We start from the raw sequence: 23325 nt of genomic DNA, 5'->3' as shown, positions 1-23325 counted from the left end.
TTGCACTAGGTTGTTGCTTTGATCAGGCACCGTTTCTACGATGGGTCGTAATCGGTCAACCGTCTCTTCTAGGGATGCTAGACGCTCCCCATGATTCACCATGGTCAGAAATGGTGATGATGGCAAATGTTTTCCCTCGTCCGATGTCGAGCCTAGGCTCTGATACCAACTGTTACGCAACGCCTTCCTGATGATCTTTGGAAGGGCAACGTAAGGCTAAGCAACCGATGTCAGTGCGGTTGCTGTCCGCCAATGAGGTCCTCGCCGCACGCTAGACTAGATTGTCAGTGCCGTGCGGGAAAACCAATGTCGTGGGCAATTGCGGAAGCTGAGAGAGAATTGGGTTTTGAATGATGATGATGATTTTATTGCTGAATGAAAATGATGATTACAATGATGTGGTGTCGAGGGGGAGAGACACCAGAAAATGCTGATTGAAATGTTTGATTGTTTGGTCCCCCTTAATAATGCTTAAAAAAATAAACCAACATTACAAGACTAGTCCTAATAAAGCTGTAGAAGCACACTGAAAATGAAAATGATGTAAACTAGCCTATGATTACAATGAAAAGGACTTAGATTATTACAAGGAAAAACTAAGTCCGATGGCAGCATCTTTGTCTTGCGGGTCAGGGTCTGCACGCGCGTTGCTGTGGGCGCGCGCGACACTTGATGTGCTGGCCTGAGGCTGGGCACTGGTGCTTGGCATCAGGGTCTGTGCGCGAGGCGCTGTTGGAATGGGCCTGCAGCTGGGCGCTGGCGAGGCATCAGGATCTGCGCGCGCGGCATTGTCAGGGCGCGCGGCGCTGTTGTCATTGGCCAGCCCTTGGGCGCTGGCGAGAGGCATCGGTGGGGCGACAGAGGCACATGCGCGCTTGTCACTTGGCGCAGCCAAGACCACGGGGCCGACCATGGCGCTAGGCATTGTGAGGCTTGCTAGGCCGCCATGGGGCGCGGCCAAGGGGTCATGGGGCATGTCTGGAAAGCAGCCCATGACAATACTTGCGTGTGCGTTTGGCCCAACAATATTAAATATGGCTAACTATTATAAGGAACAAGACCAGATTTATTAATAACTGAGAGCAAAAGTTTAATTATTTTCAATTAACCGCGCTATTCTCCTTTTTCACCCGTGGTTCAGTATTTAGGAAATTTCCCAAAACTAAAAGAAACAGAAAGGCATAAAACCGAAATAAAGGAAGCAAGAAAGGTTTGTCCAGGGATTACAGCAAAATCACACCTCTCGAACACTGTATTTTTCTGATTCTTGTTCTTGGCCGGAGTTGACAGCAGTAAGCTTACGATTCGAAATTCTTTATACTCCGCTCACCATCTGACGCCCTTGTTTTACTAAAGGTCTGAACCCAAACCATTGTTGATTTCCCTCTTCAAATTTAGTAATTTTATGCTGTCAATAGTGTGTGTTTCTTCCTAATTACTTGTTACGCGGTTCTGCTTCTTGTCGTTTAATTTGAATTTTACTTACTATACCTTTTTACCCTCCGAGCATTAAACTGAATCACAACATATCTGGCCTATAGTACCCCTGCATTGTGTTTTCTTGCTATTCAGTATATTACTATTTTCATTACTGGAAAATAAATACATTGAGCTAATTATGTCCTTTAGGGACTATCTTAGATCTTGCATTGGCTAGACAAATTTTTACGGTCGGACACTACGGTTTATCAACCCCTTAATACTAAAAGATTTCATCAAACTATCAAATTTTTTAACACTGAAATATTTTCTGTTCACTAACCAAACACGTGTGGGACTATATTGAGTTTGTTGTTGTTGAAACCAAACACTGGAATATTTTTCAGAAAGTGACTTACTTATTTTCCTGAAGATATTTTCTGACATATTAAACAGTAGTTTGGTTATCGGGATTAGGATTATAATCCTGTGATAGAATTTGGTATTTTATTTATCCCATGTTTGTTTTTATGGGTATAAGCTAAGACAATGGGGTATTAACGATGTGGGATAACAATCCTTTGGATATCCCGATGGTGGTATTAACTATCCCCTTAAGTTTTTCATGTTTCTAGTGTGCTAGTGGCCATTGGGTCTTATACTTTTGTAACTACTAAGGTGACAAGCTAGGTGGATTCTACTATATTGGGGCTCTTAGTCAACTCTATTTTTAAACTTCACGGCTCTTCCAAGGAATTGAAACAAACAGTAAAAGGAGACATGTCGTATGGACATCCATATACATACTGAGGATAAACACAGAAACTGGCAGATATACCTTGTATATGACATTGCTCATCCATTGAAAATCATACTCGTAAAGCAAATTTATTGGAATTCATAATTCTTCTATCTTACTTCCGAGAGCTTGTTTCAATGGATTGAAAAGCTGAGTCACTTGTTGAGCAGAGAAAGGATGAACTTTATGAATAAACTTAATTTGTTTTTTTCTCCAATGTAGTCACTTCTTTGATTGGACAGGAAACTTTAATATTCTTCTCCCACACTCAGCACAAACAGAGAAGGTCTTCCTGGCTTCTGCATGGACTTCATGGATTTTTCTGCACGGACCGGATAGGATTTCCTGGTCCTTAAATCAGTTGGGAGATGTTTTCCAAATGAAGTCATCACCTTCAAGGTAAATTACATTCTTATTCAACTTTATTTCAGCGTGATAAAGGAAAATTTTGTTCTGTTTTACTGTTGGAATTGCTGGGATTACACATTTATGTCACAGCTTTGATATTCTGGTTTTTGATTTATTAAGACAATGACCATTCAAGTACATGATTTTTAGGCATAGCTGAAAGATCACCATGCCTCGTAAGGTAAATTATGGAGTTAATTACGAGGAAGATTTTGATGACTATGAAGATTACGGTTATGACTATGATGATGGGTATGGTTATGCAGAGGAAGATGGTGAGTACCTCAGTCTTTCTAGGGAGCTTGAGAGATTCCCAATGCTTAAGACCTCGGGGCTGCATAATTCCGTTCCATCTCCCCTTAAACCCTTAACTAACAAGAATAGCAGAAGGCATTAATCATACTGAGATTACTTTTTGTAATGCTGACTTACCCTTGTCGATGTCATATTTGAATAGAAGTATTTTATTTACTTCCAAACTCATTTCTGCAAGGTAGAAATTCATAGTATTGTCCATTAAACTGCAATGGCTTGCTGTATAGTGTTATTTTTCTCTGAACTGTTACAGCCACCATTAATGGGTTATCATTCCGTTGTTGACTATGTTTCTTGAAGTAGGTTGGTGGAGAACATGTAGTTGTTCTGTGGGGCTGCTCTGTACTACTCACTGGGATTCGTAGAAGGATAAAAATACTTAAAAAACTACTCTAAACTATTTCCAGGCTTTAGATATGATTGTTTAACTTCTTGGAGGACTCTCAAAAAGTTACATCCCCTGCGTCTCAATTTTTACCTTCCATGCTAGAATATCCCAAAATTTTTGGTACTCTTCTACAGATAATGATATCCTATGCAACTTCCTGACCATTTATATTGAGGTCCTTAATGCGATGTTTTCCGCACAACACTAAGCTTGCAAGTAGTACTATTATTTCTACTATGCTTATCGGTATAACAAATAAATCAGTTGAACCATTAAGTTCTCAGCCAGTTAGACTGTTACATGAGAGAACACAGGAAATATCAATGAGATTTCTTCTTTGCATAGTTAAACGTTTATGGTTGAATACCATGATCTTGGGTCCTGGAAATAGTGACACCCTTAAATGCTAGAGAACTTTGAAGAACTCAATATGTGTTTTATTAATTTTCTACAGGTACGCCACCAGAAACAAGGTCAAAACAGGAGTTGGTTAATGCTGGGGTTTGGCGTTGTCCCATTTGCACATTTGATAATGAAGATACTATGAATGCATGTGATATATGTGGAGTCCTTCGTCATCCATTGGTCGAAAAATGCAGGTTAGCAACTCATGAACCTGTCCTCAGTCTCTCTATATGTGTGTCTCTGTGAAATTTGTTACTATGCTTAGCACACTTATATACAGCTTTGCTAAGTGTATTTTCCATCTTCATTGCAAAATATTTTCTTTTGGGGGCGCCAGTGAGAGGGGAACTGTCTGTTTCCATTTGATTGGTTACAATTCTCCTTGATGTTATTTCATCCTTATAGCTAACTTGTCTGCTGGTCTATATATGTTCTCTATGAAATTTGGTACTACCCTATAGTACACTTGTGAATACTAGCAGTATGGGCCAGGGCATGAGAAAGCATTTTCTTTTTTGGGGCTGGGAAGAGGAACTGTTCCTGTGGGTAGTCCTTTGGTCGCATTCTGCTTGATGTTGTTTCATGGTTTATTTATAGCTACTGCTGCACTTGTATGCTGTCTCTGAAATTTGTCGTTGCCATTTAGTAAACATGTGAACTGCTTTGCTTACTTGCTCTATGCACCAAAGCATATTACAGAACATGAGAAACCATTCTCTTTGGAGGCTAGGGAAATAGAAGTATTACATGGGTAGTCCATCTCTTAATGTTATTTCATGCTTTATTTATCTACCTTTTACAGAGCAATTCTTATTTGAAGGTTTTGGGCATTTTCTCACTCTGTTCTTAGTCTGCCTATTTTAAAAGTTATCAAGGGTCCCTATCTTATATGGACAACATACCTATTTTTACATCATTATATATAGGTTTTATCTGTTTTGTTTGTTGTTTCATGTGTGGTCTGCTTGCTGCTTCATAGAGTAGATGGTTCCCATGCAGTTGGTGGCATATGTAAAGATTCTGGAGCATCTGTAATGGCCAAGTCTCTGTTTGCTTCACTGCTGCTTCAGAAACCAAAAAAGGCTGTAAATTTTGAAGCACAGAATTACTCTTTTAAGACCGAAGACTGCTTTAACCTCTACAAGCCTGGAAATATGTGTGGACAGTTTCATGATTTACACAGAGCTTTTTGTTCTCAAAGCCATTGCAAGATTGATATAGGTCTGCACATGCTCCAGCCCAGGATGCCAGTCTATAGACATAAATTGTGCACTTCCTTTTTTTCCCTCCCCTTTGCTTGAAAAATTGTGTTTGCTACATTATCATACTTCTATCCCTGTTCAGTATTTGGCCATCTTTGCTTTTAATTCATTTTCTCACATATGCTAATGATGGTGCAGTACCTTTCAAGTTTGACTCCCAGTCTCCAGATGATTCAGTACTGAGTGGAATAATACCATCCAGATTACGTCCCAAAGGTACTCTATTCATGCTTCTGATTCAATTATTTTGTGTCCTATTTCCTTAAGATGTTCTCTTGTTAGGGAAAGAGTGCTTCTAGAATTGAAGTCCGTGGAGCCAATGGTGGAGGTTGCACTCGCTTTAGTTAACTGCAAATATGAATTAGAAATTGAATAGAAAGTACCTACAATCAGTAAATGTTAGTTTGTATGAGTCCACCAAACAGTAGAGTACCTGGTCCTCTATGAGGTTGTACTGAGAATGCTAATAAAACAGTAAGTAAATAAGACACGGGATTTTTCACGTAAAAATCCCAACTCAAGGGGACAAAAACCACGACCTACACCTGTAGGCTTTCAACTTCACTAACTTGTAAACACCTATTACAAGCCACTTTGTAACGACTCCATTACAAAGAATTCAACTCAACTAACTTGTGATACTCTTACCACAAGCCACTTTGTCACTCTCTAGTTACAAAGACTTTAACTTATGACTAAACTTAGTCACAACAAAAACTCAAAGAGTTTACGGATTTTACAAGAGGGTTCCTAATCAACGCTTCTTGCTAAGCAACTTAGGAGATACAATAAGAACAATCACAAAGTTACAACACAACTAAGGACAACAAAATACTAACTTTAGGAACTGGTCCGTAGTAGCGTTTAACTTTGTTCTTCAAGCTCGTGAGAATTAATTTCTCTGTTTTTCAAAAGGCTTGAATGAGAAACTGAAGTGTTCAAGTGATGTTTTGATATAACTCATTGTTGATACACCTTGATGACATCACTTGAAATGATGTAAGCACTTTAGTTGGTCAAGGAATAAGTGGCCACTGGAAACAGTGCAGTGCAGGCAGAAACAATGCAGTCAGTCACGTCGCTTCCAGCCGTGTCCCATTGACTTCGTACTGCTATGAGGAAACCACAAGGGTATCAGGTCCTTGTTTGATTCTCTATCCCCTGAAGCTATAACAGTTCACATTTAGCTGGAATCCATTAACTTGCAGTGTAGCCCAAGTGTGTCAGGTTCCCTATCCGGTCCTTGACAAAGTTTGTTAGATCATCAAAACATAAGTCAAAGACATTGAAAACGTATCAATTTCCCCCTTTTTGATGATGAGAAACTTAAACATTGATAACGTGTATTTAGAGCAAGAGAACCAGATAAAGTAACAGGAACTCATAAGTTCCCTCTGACTTTATGCCTTCCTTTTGGAATCATGTTCTCCCTGACTTTTATCTTTATCTCGATACTTTATTTATTCCCCCTTTTGGCATCATTAAAAAGACACAAACAGTCAAACAACATAAAGAAGTCCAACCTAGCTAACTCATGCCACATATGTGCACACAACATGATAGAGAAGATAATTTAAAATTCAAGCAATGAGACAATAAAAGAGGATAAATTTTATATAGACAAAGATTTTAAGCAAAGGCAACATTGGACTGTTAAGACGGGAGCATTACTGTTTCATCCCAACCACATCAAAAAAAAGAAAACAAAACATCAGCTAGAAAATTTAAAAGAAACATTCCAGAAACTGGTCACTGAAGGGGTTCTTAGGGGGCTGGGAGGGCTGCAACAAGTGTTTGGAGAACTAGGTCTATTCGGGCATTGGTCGACTTTTGCTCATTGAGCAGTTCTACTTTCAAGTTCTCTACTTGCGCCCTGAGATCAACATTCTCTTTTGTCAAACGAGCTACTTCATCATTTGACGCCGGAACCCCTTGGGCTTGCTGACCTTCCAGGATAGCATTCCTAGCCTTCAACCGGCGAATCTCCTCAGTTGCACTATTTTGAGCATTAATGAACTGTGAGACGGTTGATGTACTTCCTACCCCCTATTCTTTTCTATGCACTCGCATTCTTCCAACGTTGTCTTTGAGAAAGTCTGCTTCTTAGTCCCTACCTTGCCTTGCCCCAATGGCACCTCGAAGAACTTAAACACTCGCATAAGCAGAAACCCGCAGGGAAGGCCATGATTACCATTCTTGAAGGTTGCTACCTTTTGCATGTGTTCAATCATAATAGCAGACAGACTTACAAGAGTAAAGATATCCAGAGTTGTTCCATCAAAAACAGGTCAGACTTAGAAGTCATGGACCTTCTTTCAGCACGAGGCAATAGAACTTTGTTTACCAATTCGAAAAGCAGTTGATAAACAGGGAGTAATGCCTTTTTGTGGATCTGATCCCCCTTTTGGTTCGCATTGTCTTTTACCACGGTGTTTCGGAAATTATACTGACACACATCCTTCACACCGGACACACCAACTGTAGGGACTTTAAGAATTTCCCCAAGTACCTTTACATCGAACACGATATCTACTCCGTTCACCAAAGCACAAATGTGGTCGGTCTCAACGGGAAAAAGGCTAGCAAAGAAACTTTGAACCTCATATACCTTAGGTGCATCTATTTGGAATAGGTGCGCCCATCGTTGAAACTCAACCATTTCAAGAACTTGTCGCATACCAGCCATCTCAGAGATTGCTGGGTCAAACGTACGACCCAACATAACCTTTTGATGCCTTAGGCGTTCTGAAACGGAACTGCCTTCACTCCTCAGTCTCTTCACAGAACCAGGTTGATGAATAGTTTCAGACTTGCATTTGCCGGACTTCCCACCACTTGATTTCTCTTTTCCCTTAGGCTTGATTAACACATCCTCATCAGACATCGAGGACTCACTCACAACATCCTTCAACTTGGAACTGGGGGTTGAAACTCTCTCTACTGAAGCAGGCTGCTGCTTCTTCTGGGACCGTCTCACCAATGAACCAGGTTCTTCTGGTGTTTCCTCTTCCACTTCTACCACAAGGACTGCTTTAACACATATGGGCACATTATCTTTCATCAACCTCCTCCTTTGCTTCTTACTACTTTTTTGGCTCTTTTGAAGGGCAGAGTCGTAGGCCACTTTAGCTTGCAACGTGGTAGTAGGTCGCTTGGTGGAAGACTTAGGAGTGGACACCACCCTTCACTTAATTATGAACGCATCAAGAGTCGGGTTGTCTAAATCCTCCTCATCACTGGACCTCATCTTAGGAGCTTGAATGTCTAGAGGCGCAACAGCAAATGCAAGAGCAGAACTGTCCTGGGAATGAGACCCCTGACCTGGGTCCTATGGAGAGGGATCAGGTGCCTCATGTGAGGGCCTAGTAGTTTCTGCTAGTGCAGCGTCCTCAACAGTCGCTATGGCTCCTTCTTCCCCCATACCTTGTACCTCGTTTTTCTGAGAAATTATCTCATGAAGGACACCGTCAACAGATACCACAAAGATAGTTCCATCATTTTCTTCCTCAATCGGCACCACTGCCACTACGGAATCTGCAGTAACAATAGCGGAACCCTCTGCGACCTCATTGCTTTGACCTTGTTCTTTGATTAGTGGGAACCTCAGAAGATAGAGAGGATGAATCAACAATTTTAGGGGTTTCTGAAATGGAGAGAGACGGGGAATCTGGGTGAGGAGTGATTTCAGCGGGGAGAGTAGGAGTGGTTATAAAAGACTTAGAGGGGACGGAAGACTCCATAGGATTTTCAGTACCAGGGATGACTGAGGCAGGGATGTCGGAGTTTGTATCAGCCATTGAAAAGATGGAGTGAAGGTACTCTAGGAAGTTCTAATGGAAAACTTATGGTTTGTGGAGAAAAGAAGAGGGTTTTATTAAGGATGGATAATTATGAAGAGAGAGATAGGGACCGGTTCTGAAACGGCGGTTGTGCATGAAGAAGTGCAACGTTTCAGAGGTAGATGGAACGATTTGAAGTGAAGAGACGTGATAGCAGGATCTGAAAAGGTGGATGACATGGCAGATGTTTTTTGTACCTTTTTAAGATGTGTATTAAAGAATGCACAGAACTACTCACCTTAGGTACAAGAACCAGGTTCTTGACCTATTATTTGAAAGTATCAATCCTCTTTTATCGTCCATGCACTGTATTTACAGCTTCTATACTCATTATGCGTGTTTACCTGCAACGATATTGAAGTGAGTTAGACTTGACCAGAAAACACTTTTAGCTAGTTTTACCTGAAGGTGATTTTCATAGCCAAATGATGAGGAATCAGGTCCTCAATTGGGCTTTAGCATCCCCAGCTTCACTCTGTTTCTTTCAAAATGTTCCCTACTTAATGCTTTGGTGAAGATATCTGCAATTTGGTCTTCTGTTCTACAGAATTTCATACAGATCAACCCTTTCTCCACATTGTCCCTCAGAAAGTGATGCCTCACATCAATATGCTTGGTCCTTTTGTGTTGAACTAGATTCTTGGCCATGTTGAGTGCACTGATGTTGTCACATAGAAGGGGCACACTCTCAGTGTGTACCCCAAAATCTTCCAGTTGCTGCTTAATCCATAGGAGTTGAGCACAGCAGGATGCTGCAGCTACATATTCTGCTTCAGCTGTTGAAAGAGCTACTGAATTTTGCTTCCTAGTTCCCCAGGAGATGAGACATGATCCTAGAAAGTGAGCCATTCTAGAAGTGCTTTTCCTGTCCACAAGATAACCTACATAGTCTGCATCAACATATCCAATGAGATTAAACTTGTCGCATGAGGAATAATAAAGAACCATGTCTTGTGTTTCTTTAAGGTATCTCAGAATTCTTTTGGCAGCTTTCAAATGAGATTCCTTGGGATTTGATTGAAACCTTGCACATAGCCCCACACTGAAGACAATATCAGGTCTGCTGGCAGTAAGATAGAGAAGAGACCCAATGATGCCTCTATACATGGTTTGATTCACAGGAGATCCAGTTTCATCCATGTCCAGTCGAGTGGCTGTCACAATGGGAGTATCTATCACCTTTGATTAGGGGTGTCAATGGATATTCGAAAACCGACTAAACCGACCAAACCGTACCGCACCGAACCGATTTTTGAGTTTCTTTTTAAGAAATCGTAGGTTTTTATATAAATCTGTAACCGCACCGATAATTAGGGTAGGTTTTTTATTTTATAAAAATAAACCGAAAAAATACCGAACCGTACCGAATAAATTTTACATGTAGAAAATATATTTATTTAGTAAGTTTAAAAGTAATAATGCATTAAATTTTCTTTGGGCCTTGGAATTATGAAAACTATTACAAGCCAACAAGTAATTAAACTCAAAATACTAATTCTTAAAACCTATTATGCTACTTCTACTTAAACTAAGTTATTTCAAGTATCTTTATTAGCAAGACACAAAGTATTCTAGCGATTATGAGTAGCAAACTACAATGTATTGAATATGTTTCCTTTCATATAATTTGGATTTATCTTTTTGAATATTTAATCTTCTATAGATTTTATTCTTGAGTCCCAGCTTGGTATTTCTTTCAACTCGTGTGATTTATATTTTCTTTGCCTTTGTTTGATTTCTTTTACGCTATTGTAGAATAGTTGATGGATCTATACTCTAGCCATCTTTTTTTTTTAATTCATCACCCTTTAAACAGTAAAAATGTCTAGATAGTTTTGCTAAGTCCAATAAAATAGTGTATGTTATTGCATTCTACTTCTACCGGTGAATTTTACATGATTAAAAAAAATACCGAAAATTAACCGAACCGTACCGATACCGAAGAGAAACCGACATGATTGGGACGGTTTCGAAAAGTCTAATTTTGGTTATACATAATAGAATAACCGAAAAATTGGTATGGTACAAATTTTATAAAATAACCGGCTGAACCGAACCATTGACACCCCTACCTTTGATGCCTCCATGTCAAACCTCTTCAAGAGCTCCCTGATGTATTTTTGCTGACAAATGAATGTACCCTTTGAGGACTGTTTTACTTGAAGACCCAAGAAGTTTAGTTCCCCCATCATGCTCATTTCAAACTCACTTTCCATGAGTTTTGCAAATTCTTCACACAGAGACTCAGCTGTTGCCCCAAAAATGATATCATCAACATAGACCTGAGCAATGAGCAGGTTCCTTCCCCGTTTCTTTAGGAACAGTGTGTTGTCAATTTTCCCTCTTTTAAAACCATTTTCCAAGAGGAACTTTGACAGCCTTTCATACCATGCTCTAAGAGCCTGCTTCAACCCATGCAATGCTTTGTCCGGTTTAAACACATAATCAGGGTGTTCATGACATTTAAACCCCGGAGGTTGCTTCACATAGACTTCTTCCTTAAGAAGTCTATTCAGAAAAGTACTTTTGACATCCATTTGGAATAAGGTGAATTCCATGTGAGATGCGAAAGCTATTAGAATTCTAATAGCTTTCATGCGAGCGACCGGAGCAAACGTTTCATCATAATCAATCCCTTCCTCCTGATTCTAGCCTTGAACCACTAGCCTGACCTTGTTCCTTGTGATATTTCCATGTTCATCAAGCTTGTTCCTGAACACCCACCTGGTTCCTATAATGGTTCGATCATTGTTCCTTTCAAATTGATGTAACTCATCTTGCATGGCTGTAATCCAATCCGCATCTTTCAAGGCTTCCTTGATATTCACGGGTTCTATTTGGGAGAGAAAGGCTGAGAAGGCAAGTGAATTTCTGGCATTTGACCTGGTTTGTACTCTGGAATCTAGAGGGGTGATTATGTTGTCAAGAGGATGAGAGCTTTTGTGTCTCCAGTTAGACGTCTGGGGTTCGTTTGTAGAGAATGTGGTACATTTGACTGGTTTTCCTGTGTTCTTCTCTCAGATGCTAGTGGAGTACCCTGAACTGCGTCAACCATTCTTTCTTCAGCTTCAGTGGTTGTAATTGAAGTAGCTGGTTCCATTGAAGATGAGGCAGCATTGTCTTTACTCAGCTCTTTTACTTGGCTCATCATATCTGCCTTTCCATTTGTCATGTCAATGACTTCACCAGGGACTAGTAAGGGTTCTCCATCTTAATCTTCTTCCGCACTTTTCTCACAGGATGGATAAGACTCATCAAAAATAACATGAACACTTTCCTCAACACATTGAGTCCGCTTATTGTATATCTTGTACGCTTTGCTTTGAGAAGAGTAGCCCAAAAATATTCCTTCATCGCTTTTGGCATCAAATTTACTAAGCTGTTCCTTTCCATTATTGAGAACATTGCATTTGCACCCAAATATTCTTAGGTGAGTCAACTTGGGTTTCCTTCCATTCAACAACTCATATGAGGTTTTGTTCAGGAGTGGTCTGATCATGCACCTGTTCACCAAGTAGCAGGCAGTGTTGACCGCTTCAGCCCAGAAGTTCTTTGCAATTCCACTGTCGATTAACATTGTTCTTGCCAGTTCTGTTCTTCCTTTCCACTACTCCATTTTGCTGGGGAGTTCTGGGAGCTGAGAAGTTGTGAGTGATGCCATTTTCATTGCAGAAATAATCAAATTTGGCATTGTCAAATTCTGTTCCATGATCTAATCTAATGCATGCGACTCCAAGCTCCATCTTCACCTATATTTTCTTCACAAATGCCACAAACACCTCAAATGTTTCATCTTTAGTTTTGAGAAACAAAGTCCATGTGAATCTGGAGTAGTCATCCACTATCACGAAAATGTATCTTTTTCCTGCCCTGCTTTGCACTCTCATAGGACCACATAGGTCCATATGCAGAAGCTCGAGTGGCTTTGAGGGGCTCACATCCCTTTTAGACTTAAAAGAGGACTTCACATGTTTTCCTCTGGCACAGGCATCACAAACTTTTTGCACCTTGAACTTTGACATGGGCAGACCATGGACCAGGTCCTTCTGAATTAGTTTGTTCAGAAGAGAAAAGCTTGCGTGCCCCAATTTTCTGTGCCACAGTTCAACATCATCATCAACAGCTTTTAGACAACTCAGATTACCACTTTGTAAGGATTCGAAATCATCAACATAGATGTTCTTGTATCTCTTGGCCACAAGTACCACTTCACCGGTTACCAGATCAGTAACTGTACATATCTTGGACAAGAATTCCACCTTGTTTCCTTTATCACAGATCTGGGAGACACTCAAGAGACTGCACTTAAGGCCGTTGACATAGTACACATTTTCAATAGAATGAGTGAGTGACTTTCCGACTTTTCCAACTCCAAGAATGTACCTCTTTTTCCCATTGCCAAAGTATACACTCCCTCCTTGCAAGGCTTTTAGTGAAAGAAAGTCCATGGTGTTCCCAGTCATGTGCTTTGAACACCCACTATCCATGAACCATTGTTGACCGCTTTCTTTCACTTTTCCCTGCACAAAAAGATCAAGAGTTAGTTTTAGGAACCCAAGCAAGTTTGGGTCCCTTGTAGTAAGAAAGAGGATGAATAAGAGCTCTTTTAGTCCATGCGGGTAATATGCGTTTTTTGAGTGGAACCTGGTCCCTCTTTTGTAGTCACTTTTTCAGCAAACACTTTGTTTTTCTGAACAGATTGAACCCTGGCCTGACAATTTTCTTTGAAGTGCCCATTGTTCCCACAGTGGGTACAAAGCCAGTTATCAGGAACAGTGACGTAATTGGTGTGAGGATTGTAAGGAGTTTTCTCCCTTTGGAACCCTATTCCCTTCCTGTTTCCACCATTATTAGTGTACATGGCAGTTATAGCTTCTGAGGGCCAGGTCCACTTTAGGGACTTTTCAAGATCAATTTTTACTCTTTCCAGTTCAGTTTGGAGGTGCTTGTTTTTCTCAGTTTCAACACACATCCTAGTTCTCACAGCTTTCAACTCATTTTCAAGCCTAATGTGTTCCTCACTGGCTATCTCTTTTTCTTTTCCAGTATTTCCAGGTTTAGACTTAGTTCCTAGTCCTTCCATTGTTTCCCTAAGGTCTGCAATTTCTACCAAGAGATCATCTCTTGTTTTATCAGCTTCCCCTAGTTCTAAGATCAGGTCATCCTTATCCTCCACAAGGTTATGATAGGCATCAATCAATACATTAGCTAAAGACATAAGTTTCTTAGGAGAGTAGGATTTCAGATTTCTCTGAACATCCCTGAAATTTACCTCTTTGTCGTCATCGTCTTCATCATCATCTGATTGGGCCATCAAAGCAAAAGTTGAGTCATATTCATTTTCCTCGCTTTCAACTGCCATCATGGAACTATCGCTAGCATCAGTTTCATCTTCTGACTCACTAGAGGAATCCCACCATGCAGCAAGAGCCTGTTTCATCCCATGGTCAGCAGATCTCTTTCTTTTGAAGTTCTTGAGAGGAACCGGGTTCCTCTTAGCTGCTTTCTCAGGGTTGTACTTGGAGAAATCTTGCTTCAAGAGAGGACAATCTTTGATGAAGTGTCCAGGCTTTCCACACTTATGACAGAGATCATAGTTTTTTGGTTTGCTAGAGCTGCCCCTTTTTAGCATTTCTCCATTTCTTCTGACCATCTTCTGAAATCTTTTGGTTAAGTAAGCCATGTCACCGTCTTCCTCACTTGAGTGCTATTAGCTTTGATTACCAGGTTCTTTTCTTTCTTTGATTCTCTTCTTTCACTGTCTATCTTCCTCTTCATCTCGTAGGTCTTCAGATTTCCAACCAGCTCTTCTGTGGTCAGCTCCTGCAAGTCCTTTGACTCAGTAATAACATTCACCTTGCTTTCCCATGGACTAGGCAGAATACTGAGGATTTTCCTCACTAGCTTGTTCCTAGGAATGGTTTCACCAAGTGAGTGTAACTCATTTATGATGGAAGTGAATCTTGTGTGCATATCTTGAATAGATTCATCGTCCTTCATCCTGAAGAGTTCATACTCGGTAGTAAGCATATCAATCTTAGATTGTTTTACTTGGGTGGTTCCCTCATGAGCTGTTTGCAAAGCTTCCCATATCTCCGTGGCAGTTGGTCACGCCCAACTATGCCTTATAAAAAGGATACGCGGACGTTGCAAATACAATCTGGGTATTTAGCCCAAAGTCGAACCCACAAGGAATTAACCTATCAATTACTTTCGTTAGATGTACTAAACTCTACGGAATCAACTTCCCAAACATTGTCAATAACAATTGATGGTATCTCTACTAACTAAGAATGAATGTAATTAAACAGCTTAAAAATAACTATGATTTAGTTGTAACAATTAAGAGAAGGTTCTAAGGCTATAATTTCCCCTATTGATGGAATCCCTTCAGGTTATGCTTAATATAGAATCACCAAATCATCTCTATCAATCATGAGCACTCCTCTTACCGTAAATCTCTCCCGAGTAATCACGATAATTTACCAGACGCACTCTCCCGAGATACGCTAGCGGGCTTTGTTTATTACAACTCACTTTAGATTGCACCCAAGGCTTCATTATTCCTAATCCCGCCTTTAAACCCACAATTATTGATCCCTCATATATTTTGGGAGTGGTGTTGTTCAACAATTACCTAAATATGCACTCTCTCCCGAGTTATGCACATTAAATAGGCACAGCTAATTGATGATCCTGTCAATTAACTACAACAAGCATGTAGTTGAACAAATAGAGATTAAAATGACAAACTATATTAACACAATCAAGAACTTCATACTTCAATAGGTTCCATCAAACCTTAGAATAAATATTTAGCTACTCATACTAGTGTTCATCACTACAATAATCAAATTCATCACAAATCATAAAAACAAAAGGAAGAAATGAAGAACTTGATGTTGAATCCTCCTCCTTGCCTCTTGCCTCTCCTTTTCTTGCACTAAGCTATCAAAAGCTGCATAATACCTCATTGGGCGAGCTTGACCTTCTATAGGTTAAGTGAATTTCCCCCCAGACTTCCAAGTTTACCCCTGAAAATTAGTCTTCCGGAACTGGACTAGCGCGGCCGCGCTAGTGGACTAACATTCTGCCTCGACCATCTGGGCTAGCGCAGTCGCGCTAGTGGACGCTCTAGTCTAGGCCTGCATTTCATCTGTTCTTTTCCTCGTCTTCTCGCGTGCTCAGCTCCAAGGGGTTTTGTTCTTGCTTCAATGTAACTCCAATCACAGCTATAAAGCCTCATCCAAGCTCCTCACTCCTGAAACATGTGAAATTCACAATTATAGCCCATTTTTCATCATTTAACTATATTATAACATTGAAACATGATAAAGCTGGGGTAAAAACAATCGCCAAATTATATAAATCTAGCCTATTATCAGCAGTGTCACAGACGAAGATTCTATTGTATTCTTCAGGTCCTATTCCAAATACCAGAATCTTCTTGGCATTCTTCTCCACAGCTTTCCTGTTCGCGTCGGTGTATTCTTTACTGGTTTTTGGCATTGAAAATGAAGTTCTTCCAGTACCTTTGTTGGAACATAAGTACCGTTACATATGACATCCCATAACTCAGAATCCTCAGCCATGATAAAATCATGCATTCTTGTTTTCCACCACCCATAGTATTGTCCATTAAATCTGGGTGGTCGGCATGTAGATTGACCTTCTTCAAAATTTGGTGGAGCAGCCATAAGGTTCCTTCCTAAGTGTTAGCCTGATAGGAGAAACCCGCTCTGATACCAATTGTTAGTTTGTATGAGTCTACCAAACAGTAGAGTACCTGGTCCTCTATGAGGTTGTACTGAGAATGCTAATAAAACAGTAAGTAAATAAGACACGAGATTTTTACGTGGAAAAATCCCAACTCAAGGGACAAAAACCACAACCTACACCTGTAGGCTTTCAACTTCACTAACTTGTAAACACCTATTACAAGCCACTTTGTAATGACTCCATTATAAAGAATTCAACTTAACTAACTTGTGATACTCTTACGACAAGCCACTTTGTCACTCTCTAATTACAAAGAATTTAACTTATGACTAAACCTAGTCACAACAAAAACACAGAGAGTTTACGGATTTTACAATAGGGTTCCTAATCAACGCTTCTTGCTAAGCAACTTAGGAGATACAATAAGAACAATCACAAAGTTACAACACAACTAAGGACAACAAAATACTAACTTTAGGAACTGGTCCGTAGTAGCGTTTAACTTTGTTCTTCAAGCTCGTGAGAATTAATTTCTCTGTTTTCCAAAAGGCTTGAATGAGAAACTGAAGTGTTCAAGTGATGTTTTGATATAACTCATTGTTGATACACGTTGATGACATCACTTGAAATGATGTAAGCACTTTAGTTGGTCAAAGAATAAGTGACCACCGGAAACAGTGCAGTGCAGGCAGAAATAGTGCAGGCAGTCACGCCGCTTCTAGCTGTGTCCCATTGACTTCGTACTGCTATGAGGGAACCACAAGGGTATCAGGTCCTTGTTTGATTCTCTATCCCCTGAAGCTATAGCAGTTCACATTTAGCTGGAATCCATTAACTTGCAGTGTAGCCCAAGTGTGTCAGGTTCCCCATCTGGTCCTTGACAAAGTTTGTTAGATCATCAAAACATAAGTCAAAGACATTGAAAACCTATCAATAAATTAATGCAGCAACCATTATTCCATTGGCCTGATTGACGAAGATGGAGCCTTGATGGAGGGTTCCCTACAAGTGACCTCCTAGTCGAAAAGATATCTCTCTTTTTTGAGAATTTATGTGAGAGAGCAAAGGTGTCTGGTTGTTCCCTCTGAATTGCAACTGGACAGTGATGTGAATCATGTTTTTTCAATTATTTACTGCTCCTTCCCTCCAGGTTGCACAAAATACTCCTTACTTTTTTTGTCCACCACTATCTTCTTACTCTTCTCCTTGGAAGAGTGAGTAAATACATGGCGTTTTAAGTTTTTTCTTGTGGTTTGCCAAGTAAACTCAGTATGATTAGCCTAAATTTCTTGTAAACCCAATATGAGTCTTAGAATTCATTTAGGTATATCCGTGGAATTGTTAATTTAGTGCTTTTCATGAAACCTTTTTTCCCCCTTTTCTTTTCCCTGGATAACTTAGGTTGGGGTTCACAAATACCCTTTTCTAGGTTTGTATTGAATACTAAGTTGTGTAACTGTTTCTTATGCGTTTTGTATCTTTTTTCTTTTTTTGGAGAGTTTGACATCTGTTATTTGCTTTCTTGCTCTCCTTTCAGTTGATACTGACAAGGTCTTACAGTTAAATGTCCCATCAAATAGCAAAGAACTAAGTACTGAAGTTAAAAAAGATTTGGCTGCTGAAGCGCATCCAAGCTCATACACATCATTAGCAAAAGATGATTTGAAGAATAGTGATTCTTCCTCGAAAACTAGGGGAAATGATGGTGTTACAAGCAGCTTGAACATGTCTATATCATCAAAGCCTTGCAGTGTGGATACTGGAAAGAGTGACAGTGCAACATCAAGCTCAAAGAATAAGCCTCAGAAAAGTGTACAACCTCCTCGAATAAAAGATAACTTCAACCAGCTAAATCTTGCAATTGTAAGTCCTTCGTTTACATTTTCTTGATTTAATATATATTACACTGCTTTTTAGTTGCAAAATTTTCAATATGTAGGTTGGCCATGTGGATTCTGGGAAGTCAACGCTGTCAGGAAGGTTGCTACATCTTTTGGGGCGGATATCCCAGAAAGAAATGCACAAATATGAAAAAGAGGCCAAGCTACAAGTGAATATTCTTCATCCTTTTTGTATGATATTTCCAAATTTTTACAAGTTTATTGACAAGTCTATTGTCTATTTAATCAGGGAAAAGGGTCGTTTGCTTACGCTTGGGCATTGGATGAGAGTGCTGAAGAAAGAGAGAGGGGAATAACTATGACAGTGGGCGTTGCCTACTTCAACACAAAATGTTACCGTGTTGTTCTGCTTGATTCCCCAGGTCACAGGGACTTTGTCCCAAATATGATATCAGGGGCAACACAAGCAGATGCAGCAATTCTTGTAATTGATGCTTCAGTAGGTGCATTTGAAGCAGGTATTGATGCTACTGGAGGTCAGACGAGGGAGCATGCACAACTTATCAAAAGCTTTGGGGTGGATCAGATTATAATTGCTGTTAACAAAATGGACGCAGTGGGATACTCCAAAGAACGATTTAATGCAATTAAGAAACAATTAGGCACATTTCTCCGTGCTTGTAAGTTTAAAGATTCTTCAGTAGCATGGATTCCCGTAAGTGCCATGGAAAACCAAAATTTGGTGACAGGTCCAGCAGAAGCGCAGTTGTCATCCTGGTTAGCCTACTAGCCAACATCCTCCTTTTCCCTCTGTTTTTGTGGTACGGGTGTGTGGGTCTACGAAAGCACAACCTTACTAGTATAATTAATGTTAGTCACATCTCTCAACTTTATCACGCATAACAAAGAGTTCTTAAATAACAGGTAGCTGAAATTTAAAATAGCGAAATTCTTCTAGATATAAATAACCTAAAGGTCTAATTTACTTGTTAAGATGATGATTGTGCAATGAGTTAAATTTTGCTTAGTAATTGTAGTTCTACAATGTATATGGAAGTGAATATTGGACCAATAAAATCCAACATAATCCATAAGATGAATCTTGTTGGTATATACAGTAATTCAGATTACAGATGACACATTCGACAAATAACACTAGAGAACACATAGAGAACAAAATGATAGAATATCGTGTGAGATTATTCCCCATATCCTGCATAGACCTCCATGTGCACCAGTTAGTAGGTTGCGCAAGATAATGATTGAAGATGATGAAAGGGGATGAGGCAGACATAAAATGATGAGGGATTGTCTTAAAGAACCTACAACCTCTAGAATCAGTGCCGATTTAGCTAAGAAAGGAATACATTGAAAATAATAGATCCATTTAGGCAATACCAACTAGTTGAGATTAATGCTTAGTTGTATTGTGCTTGCATTTTTTTTTTTTTTTTTGGATAATACTTGTATTATGCTTACATTAGATTAATGCGTTTCAAGAGTGTGTTATTTGGTCAGAAAACTTTATCCCTTGTATAGATAAGTTTGAGATTTAGAGAACTTTTAATTTTAAGAATCTCCAATCTGCTTCCGATATTATTTAGAATTGAAATGAAATAGACTTGAATAGAGCGGAATGGAAATGGAGGATTCAATTGTCTGAATCCAATTAATTTGGGATTGAGGTGCAGTTGACTGATATTGGCTTATCGAAAAAATTTAGTTGGCTTAACACAAATTAGTCGAGGTACCCTTGTTGTCTTGATTCTTGACAAACTCATAAAGTATGAACAAGACTTTCAAAACTTGCAGGTTCCAAGGTCCTTGCCTATTGGATGCAATAGACTCTCTCCAACTTCCTCAAAGAGATTACTCGAAGCCATTCTTATTGCCGATTTGTGATGTTGTAAGGGCACAGTCTCAGGGACAAGTGTCAATATGCGGTAAGTTGGAGAGGGGAGCTCTTCAAACTGGGAATAAGGTACTGGAGACTAGTAAAAAATTCCTTTCTTGTACCCTTTCTTCCTCTAGGTAACAGATGCTTTTGGGTGTCATTTCTTACCTAATGGTTTATGTTTGCAAATTTGTTTTGACTTACTTGACAGACTAATATCTATGTATTTAACACCGAGTTGTGAACATGTCCAGGTTTTAGTTATGCCATCGAGAGAAATGGCAACAGTGCGTTCTTTGGAATGTGATTCTCAGGTTTGTAACAGTGCAAAAGCAGGAGACAGTGTCACTATCAACCTACAAGGTATTGATGCAAATCACGTGATGGAGGGGGGTGTCTTGTGCCACCCTGAATTTCCTGTTCCAGTTGCAAATCATTTGGAACTGAAGGTTCTCATCCTGGACAATTCCATTCCAATTTTAATTGGCTCTCAGGTACTACCATCCTTTAATGGATTGCTGCAGTGAAAATTTTCAGAGATTTCTGTGCCATGTCTAATGTATAGTCAATGATTATAGAGAACTTGATATCTGGAACTGTGCAGTTGGAATTTCTTGTACACCATGCTAAGGAGGCTGCAAGAGTTGTGAGGATTTTGTCATTGCTTGATCCAAAGACCGGAAAGGAGACCAAGAAATCACCTCGATGTCTTCTGGCAAAGCAGAATGCTATCATTGAGGTTTTTGACAAAAAAACTATCATGCTTATTTTGTGTATTTCCTTTTCTTTTCTTTGGGTGGGTTGAAGCAGGTATGTGCTTCTGCCTCCATGTGTAAGTTGAAAATCGGCTCATTAGTTTAACAGTAAAAAGATTACTCATCTCGATAAGCTTGTTTGTGATGATTTAGGTCGTTTTGCAAGGGATGGTTTGCATCGACGAGCATTCTAATTGTAAAGCTCTCGGAAGGGTGTCCCTCAGGTCATCTGGAAGAACCGTTGCTCTTGGTCTGGTGACTAGAATTATAGGGAAGAAGGAATAAAGAAACTTCCAATACCAGAATGAGAGCTTGTAAAGTGACGGGTACCTCCTTTTTCTCTTTGGGGCTGGTCAATCTTTACATGTACATTACAGTTATTCTGATAGGATTCCTTTTCTTGATATTTAGTTTCTTTCTTAATGTATTTATTTATGTATAATTTACTCGGAAAATTGTAAACGCAGTGCTTGTGAAAGGGACAACTTTGATTCTTTCTTTCTAATTAGGTGCACAAGTATCGTATGCGTTTTGGACAAGTTTTAATATTTGAGAACGTGTATAACTTTGTTTAGACAGAGGCTGGTAGGTCATTCTATTCCGTTCCACACTCTCTGCACAAGCTTTTTGCGTGCCTTAAATTATAAATTAATTTTTCCAAAGAGAGAAGTGTTATTTTCAATTCAGAGATTAAAAAAAAGGATATTGATTGTCCTTCTAGCCTCTTGAATACCATAGGAAATTGGTAATTTAAGTGGACTGCTGACTTATATCGATTCCAATGTTGACTTGGTGCGCTTTTTTTAGTAATTTACTAGTTCCGTATTTCGCCAGATAATAACCCGTTTGTTTGGGCAGTTTTGGGACCAAGAGAGTTGAATACATTTGGTAAATGAGATGCATTCTTCAGACCAAATGGAAAGTTTTATTTGTTCGAATTTCTTTTGTTTATTTTTGTCGTTTGCTAACGACAACTTTTAAAATAAAATAAAATTAAAACCAACTAAATTAGCACAAAATAAAATGGAAACTTGAAATAATGGTAAAATTGTTTTCATGTGACTTATAGTTGTAAAAACAATCATTAATGCTTCCATTAAGATAAACTGTTTGCATCATACCTCAAAGGGTGCGATCCTTCTCCGAATCCTGTATGAATATTGGGGATGTTTTGTGCACTGGACTGTCCATTTAACTAAATTAGCACAAAAGAGTTCATACCGACGAGTGCTCTCAACTCTGCAAAATTTAAGGTCAAATGGTTTAAAATGATGCAATTAACAGTAAACAAACCTCAAAAACTGCTAAAGTATATTCCCTAATTAAAATAAAAGGTAAAAATTGTACGGGGTGTCCTATTTGGTTGCCCCCATTTAATTTATACCCATTTTTTTTAAACTTTCAACTTGTACCAACTTTTTAAATAACTTTAGCCCCCTTTCTCCTCCTCCTTCTAACTTTTACCTTTTATGTAGTACGTATTTATTTTTGGTACTCAGCACACATTGAAACAATTTATGTTTGCTTTAAATGTACATATGTATTCTGTAATATAATACCTTTAAAGTTGTTGTTTTACTCATAATAAGAATTTATGCTAAATACACTTATATATTGATAGTTCTTTATATTTATCAAGTAGGTTTAGAAGGGAACTTGTTTAAAATAAAATTTGAATTCAAGAGTATTAATAATTCAGTAAGCAAGAAATAACTGGAGTTTAAAATTACAAAACGAAAGACAACAAAGCAGAAGCTGAAGAAGAAAGAAAAGACCTGGAACACACAAGCACTAGAAAGAAAAGAGAACTAAATAACTTCAGCTTCGACAGTTACAAAACAAAAACTTCAGCTCTAGAGCTGAAGTTATTAGTTCTCTTTTCTTTCTAGTTGATCAACCGCGAAACACCAAAAACAGTAGTGATTAGTTTCCCAGTTATAATAAAAAACTTCAGCTCTAGAACTGAAGTTTTCCAGTTACAACACAAAAACTTCAGCTCTAGAGCTGAAGTTTCCAAGTTACAACACAAAAACTTCAGCTCTAGAGCTGAAGCAACAAACAAAAACTTTCGGCAGTTACAAAACAAAAACTTCAGCTCTAGAGCTGAACTTCAGGCCCGGCTACTAGAATGCTGAAGTTTTGCGTGATTGCCTTTGCTACTTCAGCCTCGTATACTGAAGTTATGCGAAAAAGCGGGTACGCTTGTAATTTTTTTTGCAAAATGGACACAAGTTAAAACGTAACACAAAAAACGGTTATAGATGCAAATGCCCCAAATAAA

General features: G+C 39.1%; 1 protein-coding gene across 9 annotated transcripts; it reads left to right on the top strand.

Annotated features, from left to right (window-relative positions):
- The first annotated feature begins 1128 nt into the window (after window positions 1–1128).
- LOC107810086 (uncharacterized) lies at window positions 1129–21549 on the top strand. 9 transcript variants are annotated; one of them, XM_075256464.1, is made up of 13 exons: window positions 1129–1356; window positions 2461–2617; window positions 2777–2901; window positions 3784–3928; window positions 4714–4955; window positions 5135–5212; window positions 18092–18417; window positions 18494–18604; window positions 18685–19172; window positions 20208–20376; window positions 20544–20783; window positions 20894–21028; window positions 21198–21549. In XM_075256464.1, the coding sequence occupies exons 3-13, from the start codon at window positions 2796–2798 to the stop codon at window positions 21327–21329; spliced, it is 2172 nt and encodes a 723-aa protein (XP_075112565.1). In that variant the 5' UTR covers window positions 1129–1356; window positions 2461–2617; window positions 2777–2795; the 3' UTR covers window positions 21330–21549. The 9 variants fall into 9 exon arrangements, with proteins under 9 accessions (XP_075112565.1, XP_075112566.1, XP_075112573.1 ...); XM_075256465.1 differs by having other exon boundaries at window positions 20894–21099; window positions 21198–21324; XM_075256469.1 differs by having other exon boundaries at window positions 1174–1356; window positions 4734–4955.
- Window positions 21550–23325: the final 1776 nt, after the last annotated feature.

This window comes from Nicotiana tabacum, chromosome 6, assembly GCF_000715075.1.
Source record: "Nicotiana tabacum cultivar K326 chromosome 6, ASM71507v2, whole genome shotgun sequence".
NCBI classification, from domain to species: domain Eukaryota; kingdom Viridiplantae; phylum Streptophyta; class Magnoliopsida; order Solanales; family Solanaceae; genus Nicotiana; species Nicotiana tabacum.
The sequence above is the reverse complement of the archived record's forward strand: the minus strand, read 5'-3'. Positions and strand labels throughout refer to the sequence as shown.